The sequence below is a fragment of the Metopolophium dirhodum genome, chromosome 8, assembly GCF_019925205.1.
Source record: "Metopolophium dirhodum isolate CAU chromosome 8, ASM1992520v1, whole genome shotgun sequence".
NCBI classification, from domain to species: Eukaryota; Metazoa; Arthropoda; class Insecta; order Hemiptera; family Aphididae; genus Metopolophium; species Metopolophium dirhodum.
The window spans coordinates 28947295-28961048 of NC_083567.1; the positions used below are offsets into that span (position 1 = coordinate 28947295).

A 13754-nucleotide genomic window follows, 5' to 3' on the forward strand; every position below is an offset into this window, starting at 1 on the left:
ATTCAAATATTATTGAATAATTCAAAAAAACTTCAAAATCAATATTTATAAAGGCAACTGCCTTTTAGGAAACCAATAAAAATTTTGAATACATTTAACTGTAGGAATACACAAAACAAAGTACAAACTAAAATGCCCAGAATATTAAACAGAAAAAACTATTTAAAATATTTATTTCATAAAACAAGGATTATTATAGAGGTACCAGATTGTCAATGTTTAAAAAAATTGGCTAGAGGTTAAATCATAAAAAAAAATTGAAGGAGGGTGTTAGCGACCACAGGCAAATGCATTTTAGGAAACCAAAAAAAAATATGGAAAAACTTCTACAGAAGAAAAATACATTTCATAGTTCAAACTAAAATGCCCAGAATATTAAACAGAAAAAACTATTTAAAATATTAAAAATATTTATTTCATTAAACAAGGATTATTCAAGAGGTACCAGATTGTCAATGTTTAAAATATTTGGCTAGAGGTTAAATCCTAAAAAAAAATTGAAGAAGGGTGTTGGCGTCCGCAGGCAAATGCTTTTTAGAATACCAAAAAAAAATTAAAAAAAAATTTAACTGTAGGAATAAACATTACAAAGTACAAACTAAAATAGCCAGAATCTTAAACAGAAAAAACTATTCAAAATATTTAGTTCATTAAAGAATGATTATTCATAGGGTACCAAGTTATCAATTTTCAAGTCAATACAAAATATTCAACTAGAGTAACAATACTAAAAAAAAAAATTGAAGGAGGGTGTTGGCGCCCGCAGGCAAATGCATTTTAGGAAACCAAAAAAAAATTTGGAAAAACTTCTACAGAAGAAAAATACATTTCATAGTTCAAACTAAAATGCCCAGAATATTAAACAGAAAAAACTATTTAAAATATTTATTTCATTAAACAAGGATTATTCAAGAGGTACCAGATTGTCAATGTTTAAAAAATTTGGCTAGAGTTAAAATCATAAAAAAAAATTGAAGGAAGGTATTGGCGCCCGCAGGCAAATGCATTTTAGAAAACAAAAAAAAAAAATTTAGAAAAAATTTAACTGTAGGAATAAACATTACAAAGTACAAACTAAAATAGCCAGAATCTTAAACAGAAAAAACTATTCAAAATATTTAGTTCATTAAAGAATGATTATTCATAGGGCACCATGCAAGTTATTAATTTTCAAGTCAATACAAAATATTCAACTAGAGTAACAATACTAAAAAAAAAAATTAAGGGAGGGTGTTGGCGCCTGCAGGCAAATGCATTTTAGGAAACCAAAAAAAATTTTGAAAAAATTCTACAGCAGAAAAATACATTTCCAAGTTCAAACTAAAATGCCCAGAATATTAAACTGAAAAAACTATTTAAAATATTTATTTCATTTTACAAGGATTATTCAAGAGGTACCAGATTGTCAATGTTTAAAATATTTGGCTAGAGGTTAAATCCTAAAAAAAAAATTGAAGGATGGTGTTGGCGCCCGCAGGCAAATGAATTTTAGGAAACCAAAAAAAACTTTGAATAAATTTAACTGTATGATTACACATTACAAAGTACAAACTAAAATGCCCAGATTCTTAAACAAAAAAAACCATTTAAAATATTTATTTCATGAAACAAGGATTATTCAAAGGGTACCAGATTGTCAATTTTTAAAAAATTTGGCTAGAGTTAAAATCATAAAAAAAAATTGAAGGAGGGTATTGGCGCCCGCAGGCAAATGCATTTTAGAAAACGAAAAAATAAATTTGGAAAAAATTTATCGTTTGAATACACATTACATATTTCAAACGAAAATGCCCAGAATCTTAAACAGAGAAAACTATTTAAAATATTTAGTTCATTGAAGAATGATTATTTACAGGCACCAAGTTATCAATTTTTATGTCAATACTAAATATTAAGTAGAGTTACATTACAAAAAAAAATATGAAGGAGGGTGTTGGCGCCGGCTTGTCAGTGTTTAAAAAATCTATATAGAAAGATCCAGATAGGAATTCAATAACAGAAAAAAATTCTAATAAGACTCACAAATTTGAAAATATTCATATTAAAAATCGATTGAATTAAATTTATGAAAAAAATTGAAAGGGGAACTTGGGCTACCGCAGGCAAACGCATTTTAAGAAGCAGATAAAAAAATTTAAAGAAATCATATGGCACCATGTTGTTAATGTTTTCAAAAAAGATATACATAAAAGAATCAAAAAAAGTTAAATTTATAAAAAATTAATTGAATGGGAAACGTGAGTGAATCTAGCCAGTCTCTTTTCAAATTATATATTATGTACACAGGCACTCAGCGTACTCCCAGGTATAGCCGGTTAATCTTGAAAAATTTTTATACAAAAAAATCTACTAGAGTTCAATGAAATGAAAAAAAAAATCGTTTGAGAAATCTGGGTGAAATAACACTAAATAAAAGAATACGCTGGAAGCTAAATACTGAAATACATATTAACTACAATCCAAAAACTAGGTGTTTTTTTCATTATAATAATGCGAACAGTTATGAGAGGTGTATCACGTTAATATATATATTAGAAAATGTATAAAAATGAATGTAAATTATAAAGGATGCAAAGAAATTAAATGATAAAAGGTCTTGCACGGACTCTACTATGTGATTGTAATTTATAAAGGACATAAAATGTTTAATTTAAAATAATATTGTGTTTGGTGGGTCTACAGTCAATATTAAATTACAAACTATAAAGTCTAAATGCAAATAAAAACATAGTCAGATATCTGTTTTAGTTTTTGTAAATATGTGCGGAAAAAAGTTAGATTTAGTACAATGTAAAGAAATGTGGAAAGGAAACCCTGATAATTCTTTGACAATAGGATATTAAAACACAAAACCATATATTAAATTAAAACTATTGATTTTATACATTTTCTATTCACAAAAACTCATAATTATTGAAAACCTTATAAAACCCTAATAAAATAATATTTTGTTATATTTTATAATTTGTTGTGGTAAAAAAATCATTATTTATTGTTGGCTGTATTTAAGTTTTTAATAACTATACTGGTACAACTCTTGCTGGCAGTCTTTAAGACCGTGTTAAAAACTATGATAATTAGTTAACATCTAATTTCCTGCCCTATCCTAACCTAACCTAACCAAATTAATAATATTTAAATATTTTCTTTCATTGTTATGTTTACAATATCGAATACCTTGATAATTAGTAGGAAAAGATCATGGCAAAGCTCACGACCGGTGATGGTAGTCGTCTTCAACTAACCATAGGTTTACCTAACTAACCTTCTTATGACTTATTAGGACACTGAATAAAAAGACCCTGATTTGCAGGTTGCTGAACTTAAGTGTTTGATTATCAAGTTAATCCTTAGATTGTTGACAACCTTAATCCATGCTATGGATGAAGCCCATAGATAATAAATATATGGATAGTCCACGCCTATTTTAAATACATTTCAGGCCGCGTTCCCGGAAGGGAAGGAAATTGAGGCTCCTTTATATTGATAGTCGATACTCGAGTTGGCCTCAATTGTTCCCCTCGAAGATCAGACCGCTGATAAGACTATTATGTCCTATCCATTATGTTATATCTTTATTATCTATGATGGAGCCATACCCAGCTCACTCGTGTAAACAATTTGAAGCACATAAAAGCGATCAACGAGTCTCTATCTACTTTATTGGTAGACGGCACTTTAACTACGGTCTGTAACGAGACAAAACCGGACGCCTCGCTCACGTGGCGTACTCTCGTCACTAACCATTTATTCTCGCGTATCGAGTACCGCGACGCGCTTTTGCGCATCAATAACACATTACGCCCGCTGAACGCAGCAACATCCGTTCACGACGCAACCTAGAGCGCGTGAAGAAGCAAACTTGCTTTGCGCCGCCCTAGTTAATAAACTCATGTTCGTACCGAACCCCTCAACTTAAAACCCTTTTGAAGACATCATTGAAATCAGCATGTTCCGAACTATCGATAATAGATTTCAATGGGTTTTAAGTTAAAAAGAAAACATGGCAATCTTCAAAAACCTATTACATGTTTTATGCATCCCGTGAAAGTCATAACTATGATAAGTACCAGTCAGAAACACGGCCAAAACAACAGTTTCCCCGCTGAGCGCGGTATATTAGTGAGCCGGACGATAGTAGAACATCGTTATACACGGATGCTCAATAGTCTGTCCCGGCTCTCCCTTTCCGCTCCAAACGACCGTGCGCTGTGAAAAAGTGTGCTGTTGTCGCTCGTTGCTCTACGTTCACTCTGTGAGACGACCAATACCAAGCATCTCAGTAGTCAATCCGTCAGCCGAGTCTGGAACGCCGAGCCATCGCTGCCGCCGGCCGATCGTTATACTCTATACTCCACTGAGTGAGTCGAGAACGCCAAGCCATCGCCGCCGCCGTCCGATCGTTATACTCAATTGAGCGAGTCGAGAACGCCGAGCCAACCTAACCGCCGTCCTCATCTACACCCCATTCACCGTCCACGCCGGTAAGTCACTATAAAGTGTTACCGTGCCACTGTACACTCAACCAAATATACTGGTGTTTTTAATAAAAATGTAGGTTGGTTTAACAATTTGTTTGTTAATATAGCGTTAATAAAATCTTTATTAATTTAGAAGTATAATATTTGTTAATTTAAATAATAAATCAATAATACGTATCATTGATTCTACAATATGTTTATCAATGCTTCGGATAAGATTATTATTTAATTGATCGAGGATTTATTTGAATCAACCATCGTTTTGTTAATTTAATCACTCATTTGTTTAAAAAACAAAATATTTTGTTAAAACTACAAATTACCTTTATCACTTATATTTGTTGATTTAACCAATGAATTAATAAGATGTTTTGTTCATTCTACAATATATTTTATTAATACCAATAGTTAAAATGACGGATAATAATTTTTTTTCTTATTATTAATAAATTATTCATATATCGTATAAATATAATTTTGTTAAATCTAAAAAATATTTATATTATTTATAAGTAAAGTGAAATCTCCCCAACGGACACCTCCAAATAGCGGACTTTTTTGGGAATAAACTATAAACATCTACAACCTAAACCCTTTGAATAGCGGACACAATTTCAGTGACATTTCAGACATTCTCAGTGTCTGCTTAATAGAGATTTCAGAGGGTATATGTAAAATAGTAGATTAGTGTCATAATTTATTTGTTTGAAAGAAATAAAAACAGAATACATTTTAAAATATTTTATTAAATGTATTATCTAATCATTAAACATATAATATTAATATATAATAGTCCTAACACAGTAACACAAATATATTATATATTAACATTAAAAATAGTGTATAATATTATAATTATTATTAAACAATACACATATTAAGTATTAGGTATACCTAAAGGTAATTTATAAAAAATTAAATCTGTAGGTACCTATAGAAGTATAGATGTACATCGTACATGCAATTAGTTAAGTATGTATAATATTGTAGTTTGGCAATTTAACTATATACATAATTATTATTTATAGTCACTAGTCTAGTAGGTATATACAAGTGCACAACTAACAATAACAATATTATGTGCCTATATGGCTATATATAGATTATAAATACAAAATAGTTACACAATAAGCAAATTAATTTAAAATAACATAATATAAGTAACAGGTTATTAGATAATATTATAATAACAAAAACAAAAAAACTAATATTATATATAAAAACAAGCAGGTATATTAACTATTATTATGTATATTATTTAATATTTATTATTATAATTTTTTTTTTTTGACAATTTCATAAGCTGTATAGGTAGGTATATAATATTTAATAAAATGTATAATAGGTATTCATAACACGATTACAAAGAAATAATAACAAAGTTATTTATAATCATCATATCAAAAACAGAAAGTATTATCTAATGGTAAATGGTAATATATCTAGGTACCTACCTATACTCTACAGTCTATACTATGTGTATACCTTATATTATATTCTACACATTTTATCATATTAATTTTGATTTTAATTCATTTGAAATTTGTTTTGATAATACGTTTGACTTATCATACTTAGTTGTTATATTGTAAAAAAAAGTTTGTATAAACAGCCATACGTCACCAGATTCTAGAGGATATTCCACGTTGAAGACATGGAATATCTTAAAACATATATCAAACGCCTTGTAGGCAGAAAACATTTTGTATTTAATATTATCGAAATACACTAGAATTTGTTTAGGATCAAATAATGATCCTACAACTAACAAGCATGGCTGTAATGGACCGTTTTCAGCCATCTTTTTCAATGTTAACTCCATCTCCACCGCTGTTGGAGTTACAACCAGGAATGAATTCTGTGAGTCCCTTATACTAAATTTTATGAAACCTCTTTTTCCATTACTATCTTTAGTTGATTTTTTTGAGGTGGGAATGAAAATACAATGCAATAAATACATTATTATCAACGTTTTTGAATCTGGAAACAAAATTAATTTTATTCAATTTTATTTTTATTATTCTACTAAGTATAAGCTTTAAATATAATATATTTAAAATATATTACATAAATCTACCTAAGATGTATAAATACTGCTTTGGTACATAAAGACAATTATAACATCTAAATGTTTAAATTAAATAAATATAGGTATATAAATAATTACCAGTTGACATATTTTGCATTGAACTAAATGTTTCTAATAATTTTTTGCTTTCACAATCTCTTACTCTCTCTTTCAAAATGTTAATTAAATTATTCATATTCTCTTCAAAAACAGTTTTGAAATTTGTGTAATCGCTAAACACATTTTGAAAATCTATATCAACCTAGAATGAAATAGACAGTAATTTTTATTTTTTTTTAATTAGAACAAACAATAATACCAATCATGTGTTTTATTATACCATAAAAATAATAATATTATAGACATACAAGAATTTATACAATTAAACTAGACAATTTTTAATTTTTTTGTAATTTTCAGTATTTTTAATTATAGGAGTTTTACACTAAGTACAACTGAAAATATATTTAGTAGGTACCTAAATTATAAATGTAATAATGTATACATAATTTCCTACCTATATTATATACAATCCATTAATCCATAAAAATATATATTTTTTTTAGTAAGGACTTTAGTAAGGACAATATTAATACAACTGTAGGAGTCTATTACAGTTGTATTATTAATAATACATTTATTTTCAAATGCGTATAAATTATATAGTGATCATTGCAATGTAGAAGTATAGGTAACTAGAATACATAATTAAACAGAGGTGAGGCCTAAGAGAAAAAATACTTATTTTCATAGAATATCTATGAACTTATTAAATAATATTCAGACTTACAAGTTTATAACCCATTGGTTGAGTATACTGTTGCCATTTATTAAAAATGTCTGTAGCATTATTTTGTTTTATATAATTTAGACGGTAATTAATAGTTTTTCTCCAAATTTCTTCTATTTCTGGCCATGTTAGATCTTTATCATTTAGATATGTCGACACTAATTCAGAATCAGGGTCAGTAGCTGTAAATTATATACATAATACTATAAGAATTAAGAGTAAATATTATATTCTGTGTTACCTATATTAAACTATTGTTTTTAAAGATAGGTTGATAGGTAGGTATACATTATTAATTTAAAGAAGCTTAGGGGGGAGGGGAATATTTTAAATCAGCAGTGGTCAGGTGGCAGAGGCAGTTTGAGTACTTATGCAATATTTTTTGGTACAGATTCTGAAATATATTAGGGGTTAGGTAGGTTGACGCTAACCTTTATATGTACAAAATTTACATTTATTATAAAGTCCACTGAAGACATGGGTGGGTGGCTACGTATGTCATGTACCATGTGTCTTACAACACCTAGTATCATATTTTCAAACTGCCCGTGTCAGGTGGTACCTAGGTTGTAGGTATGTTAGCCGTTTACTCCACCAGTGACTGTGTTCACCATGGCAGTATAAAGCAAATATAGTATAATAGGTACTAATACTAACACATAGGTAACTTAAATAAATGTTGAATTTTCATAAGTTAATACAAATTGAAATATTTTTCGAATAATTATTTAAAATTAATCATATTACCGAGTATACTATTATCTTTGTCCATTGTACGACTCAATGGTTTTGAAGATCTCTCTTTACCAATTGCTGCAGGTATTAAACCATTTTGTTTCATATACCTTATGGTATTATAATATTTGGCATATAATTTGCCTTTAGGTGAACTATTTTTGGCATCTTTTAGAAAATAAGTATCCTATAACAAATTACAAGCACATTAAATTACATAAATTTTATCAATTCTTAGGAGAAATAATATAAACTAGGTACCTACTTTGATTTCTGTGGGAAAAGTTCCAATTATAGCATCAGCTACTAAATTAGCCAACCTAAATGTCATATGGGATTCTCTTTTTATTAGGTCATTAATGATAATTTCCACTAATACATTTCTACAACTCTCATTGAGAATGTTATGTTTTTCAAAATAGTTCAGAACAAAAGATCCTTGAGGATAATTTTTCAAAATGGTATGTAATTGAAAAATTTGATTTTCAGTTGTAACTTTTGAGACCTTTTGAGAAATTTCATCAGCATTATTTATAATAATTGCAGATGTCTTATAAACTGTGGTGTGTTCTGAGTTTTGAATTAATGATGCCTGATATTTTTTAACTTTGCTTTCAAATTTTATTCTGGGTCCCAGTGGAACATTTGACAACAATATATTGAAATGATTATCATTCATTAGCCCTAAGGCCTCTAAATCCATTTGTTGCTCTAAAATAAAATAATAAATTTTAATAAAACATTTTTATATTTGGTTTAGTATTGTTACCTATACATATTTGGTACAAACAATCAAGATTCCATTCTATAAGGAGGTTTTTTAATTGATCGTTATCAACAGATTGAAAACTTGTTGAATTTTCTGATGTACTGGCAAGTGGTGTGTCATCATGCATATTGGTTATTAGATGGATACTACTAGTATCCATTATAGAACGAAACTCATTATCATTATTTAATAAATTATCGATTGATGTGTATTCAATGTTATCTGTAGTGTTTTCATCTCTTTCATAAAATATATTCATTTTTTATCTCTATTAATAACCTATTTGACATTAATTTAGAACATAACTCATATATTTACAAAGTAATAATAATTAAATACAAATAATAATTGAAGTAGAATTATATACATAAAAAAAATATACATTATATATATACATTGTACAGTGTTCACTACCTATACACTTATATAATATTATCTTAAAAATATTCTTTTAGTTTTAGCATTAAATTACCATTAGATAATTCATTAATATTCACTGGTGGCCCACTACAGTCCTCTGGACTCAAAATAGTTTTTAAAATGATTGTTTTTGTTTTATTTACTTGATATGCTCTAAGATGGGAGTTATAAAAATCAATTTCTATTTGTTGTACAATAAACTGAACTCTGGAATTTTGCTTAACAAATATAATTTCTAAAATTTCATATACACAAATTTCATCATTAAAATGTGTTAAGAAATAACCTATTTTATATAATGTACCTTTAAATTCTATCTGTGAGTAACATATATATTGGTCACTTGTTAAATGTAGAACTCTTAAAATAAGTTGATTGTAATTACTATCATTCACATATTTATTATTTAAATTTATTTTAACATTAAGAGAAGAATTTAGAATATTGTATGCAAATTTGTATTGATATTTTTTGGCTAAGGACAAACAAATATTTTTCCTTGATGTAATAGCATGTGCATATAGTTTCATCTCTTTGTGTTTAGCCTCATACCTAAAACACCAAAAATGTTTAGGAGGACCAGAGTATTTGATAATATTTGGATAATGAACTAATAGATGGTGTTTAGGTTTTAACGTATCCTTGAACAATGTGATATAGTCATAATTATGCTTTTCTATTAGTTGTTGTAGATGGAAAATTGTTGCATAAGAAATTTGACATGTGAGTAAAATTTCAATGATTTCCAAAAAATTTAAAAAAAATAACCACACATTATCATCCTCGGGAATTAAATCTCCTATCATTAAAGAAAAATAATAAACAAATGTCATCATTTCTCTCGCTGACATTTTTAAGTGAAAGTTTGTTATATGAATAGGTTTTATAGGAGGTGATATATTTCCTATTTCTATAGGGCCATAGTTAAAATGCTTTTTTCTATAATTTAATGTTTCTAGAGAAAAGATCTTGACCTCCTCAGTATAATAATTAATTATATGACACAAATTATAATGACAAATACCTTCGAAGATATCATGCATAATATCAATACTATAATTAGTAGTTACATGAAAAGAATTTATCTTATTTAAAACTGAATCTTTATAAATACCAGTTTGCTTGAAGTCATTAATCGCAATATCATCTACATAATTTAAAGAATTACGGAGTAATGAAGGATTTTCTTTACATAAATGTTTAGTTACTGTTTTATGAACCTTGCAAAACCTACAAAAAAAATTTGCCGAAAATGATTTACTAAATTCGGTAATAGTGTTTAATCCTAAATTATCACCAAGAAATAGTCCTAAAATAAAATGTACTTCTTGTGTACCATTTTGAGTAACTATATTGATTCCATTTACCTCAAGATCATTTATTTGGCTTATTAATTTATTTAAACATATATCATTTCCAAATTCCTTCATGTCTACAGCCTTTATGAGAGCAGCTAAATGTATGTTTATAAGTTTTGATTGATCAGATAAAGGGAAACTATAATAAATTGCTGAAATAGAATGTACAGATGCGTGTGAACCTAATGGGTTATTGATTTCAAAGTCATCTATATACATAAAATATGGAATGACAATTTTATTTTTATATGGAGCAATTTTATCTTTCCATAACTGCCCTTGAATAAAGTGTTTAATTTGTGTTTCATTATTTGAGCTGATTTTTAGCTGTTCATACATTTTTAAAGTAATATCAAAATTGTTTTCATGTTCAAAAAAAGTTTTAAATTGAAAATGTAATGGTAATAATACACCTTTGGTAACACTGTCATTATATATTGTTTCACCATCATTACAAACTAAATTAATTTCATCATTTATATTAAATTGTTGGATATTATTAAATAAATTATTTTTGATTAACCAACTGTTTAAAGAAAACTCTGTGCTACAAAAATCAAATGTATTTGTAATTGCTGTTGTAATTGTGTGTAAAGTTGATAATAAAATAGGTTCTTTAATTAATTTTTGTGTGAAACTAGTAATTAAGTTTTCTATTGGTTTAATTAAATTTTTTTCTATTTCACGTTGGATTTCGAAAACATCTTTTCTACTAAAATTATTTTTACTAAGCAACGATAAGGTAAATTTTACTGCAGAAGTATGAAATGAGTTGATAGCATTATTAATGTCAAAAATATCATCTACCGGTGCAAGTAATATGGGGTTGTCATCAGTGGTATTATAGGTATCAGTGGTGGCATAATTATGGTTCACATGTTGAGGTGAATCTATTATGTGACTCAAATTTGTAACAATATTATCACTTTCATTATTATTGTTTAAATTATTAAATATTGTTGATCGAGTTGGTACAATAATAGGTTTCCTTGCATGTTTTATTGATACGTGTTTTTTAAAATTTTTTAAATTAGGAAATGATTGAGTACATCCAAATTCTGTACACTCATATGTACTTGAAGATTTTAGTAAGTGAATTATTTTATAATGTACCACCAGTGCCGAAAAAGTTAAAATATTTTTTTTACAAACAAAACAAATCATATTATTTAATTAATAGTAGCACTTAAAACAATATAATAATAAACTTTATATATTATTTGATATAAGTAAATAGGTATACTTACTAACTAAACAATTGTATAATATAAGATGTATCTACAAATTAATTATCCTAAAAAAAAAAAAAACTATTATTAGCCTTCATTTATTACTATTTTCTATCTTGTTAATTAAGCATGCTTTATTTTATTGTACCTATATTTTAAGCTAAACTAGAAAACAAAATTTTTATGAAAATGTGAATGACAGTTAGTGTATAAATTTCTAGTGTTGTAGGTACCATATTAGTTAATTAATTATCATAATTTACATCATAAAATTTAAAGTGCACAGTGGGTACTGTATATATATATATAAAAAATAACTGGTAATAAAACTAGTAACAAGTAAGTCCAACTTTCAATATTTATACATCAAACATACATTTAGAATATTATAAATTCAAAATATAGGTATATTGGTACAAAAATGTAAAAACTAATAATCATCAATTTAAAAAGTAATAGTTTTTTTTTTAATATAGATCTATAATAGGTGTATTATTTTTAATCTTTAGCACTACAAATTACATTGAAATAAAACTTTGAAAAATACGAAAATTTAAAAAATAATTGATGACTAAATTAAAATGAATTCCAGAAAATGATCGGCGACTGCATTAAAAAAAAAACTATTCTGTATAAAAACTATATTGTATATTTAAAACTATAATATATATGTACTTACACAGATTTTAATTCAGAATTGGATATCAGAATACGACAGGCGATATCTATAGGCAGCAGAGAGCAAAGAAACTAGAGAAACGTTCTGTTCGATGTCAAACTTTGGAGTAATGGCTAGCTGGTTTATAATTTTGAATGTATGAGTAGAAAATGGTTGAAGTTTTATTTTGCGATCTCATTAGACTTTTCTCGTAATATGCCATTATTGATTACTTAAATAAGTAAACCATAGTTTTCGCAGTAAAACTTTCATATACTTAATATAATTTGCGTACCTACTATATCTGTAGTAAGATAATTATGATGATTAGCTAATAAACTAAAATATGGAAAACATTAACTGATTCAGATTTCCAGAGAATACGTACAATTTCACATACTTAATTATTAGAAAAATAATGTAGGTATCTATAAGGTTTAAAATAATATTACCGGTACCACTAGTATTGAAACTTAATAGTTATTAGTTACTACTAACTAGTATAGTATAAGATATAAGTAATAATAATACCATACTTACCTTCAAATTAAGCGACTCCTCGTAATCCTTAGTTTCATTTTTTTCATTTAGGTAGGTACAGCTTTAATGTACTTCAGAATATACAATTTAAAAAGATTATTATCTAAAATACTGAATTCATAATTTACCGCGAACATCATAACTTTTATGAAGTAAGGTACAAAAAAAAGTTATTGAAATTTGAAAAAACATAAAAAACGGATTTTAAATAACAATAATTTTTTTGTTTCAATGATAACAATTGGAAAAACGGTAGGTACGACGGAAATTATTGTCTTCTTTATAGTATTGTGTATAGGTATGAATTTCTTTTTCCCGAAAAATAATTGTTTACAAGCATGCTGTTTACGGGCATGTGCCGGTTTCTTAAGAGATCTACTCCACACTTCCGCTTTTTAAGGGGTTATATACGTAATACTTTTTAATAATTTATGCCCAATCTCGATGTATGAAGACATAAGTTAATTGGTTATGAAAATATATAGAAGTATTGAGCCGAATTGTTATTTTAAACATAATATCTATAAATTTAATACTATACATTTTTAAATTAATAAAATCTGTATTAATTGTTCAACTATATTTTGTTGAATAATAACTTTAATATTTTGTAAGATCTAAAATCCAAATTGTCATTTTGAACATAATGTTTATTAAATTAATAATCTATTTGATCAAAATAATAAAAAAAGTTCCATTTTAAAAA

At 27.0% G+C, this 13754-nt stretch overlaps 1 protein-coding gene across 2 annotated transcripts; it reads right to left on the bottom strand.

The window, feature by feature from the left end:
* Positions 1–5279: 5279 nt before the first annotated feature.
* Positions 5280–13754, bottom strand: LOC132951286 (uncharacterized). Of its 2 annotated transcripts, none has more exons than XM_061023091.1 (6): positions 12530–13754; positions 8340–8785; positions 8087–8261; positions 7340–7521; positions 6649–6811; positions 5280–6461 (listed from the first exon to the last, which is right to left on the bottom strand). In XM_061023091.1, exons 2-6 carry the CDS (start codon positions 8775–8777, stop codon positions 5992–5994), a joined length of 1428 nt encoding a protein of 475 aa, XP_060879074.1. In that variant the 5' UTR covers positions 8778–8785; positions 12530–13754; the 3' UTR covers positions 5280–5991. The 2 variants fall into 2 exon arrangements, with proteins under 2 accessions (XP_060879074.1, XP_060879073.1); XM_061023090.1 differs by lacking the exon at positions 12530–13754 and adding an exon at positions 8844–9102.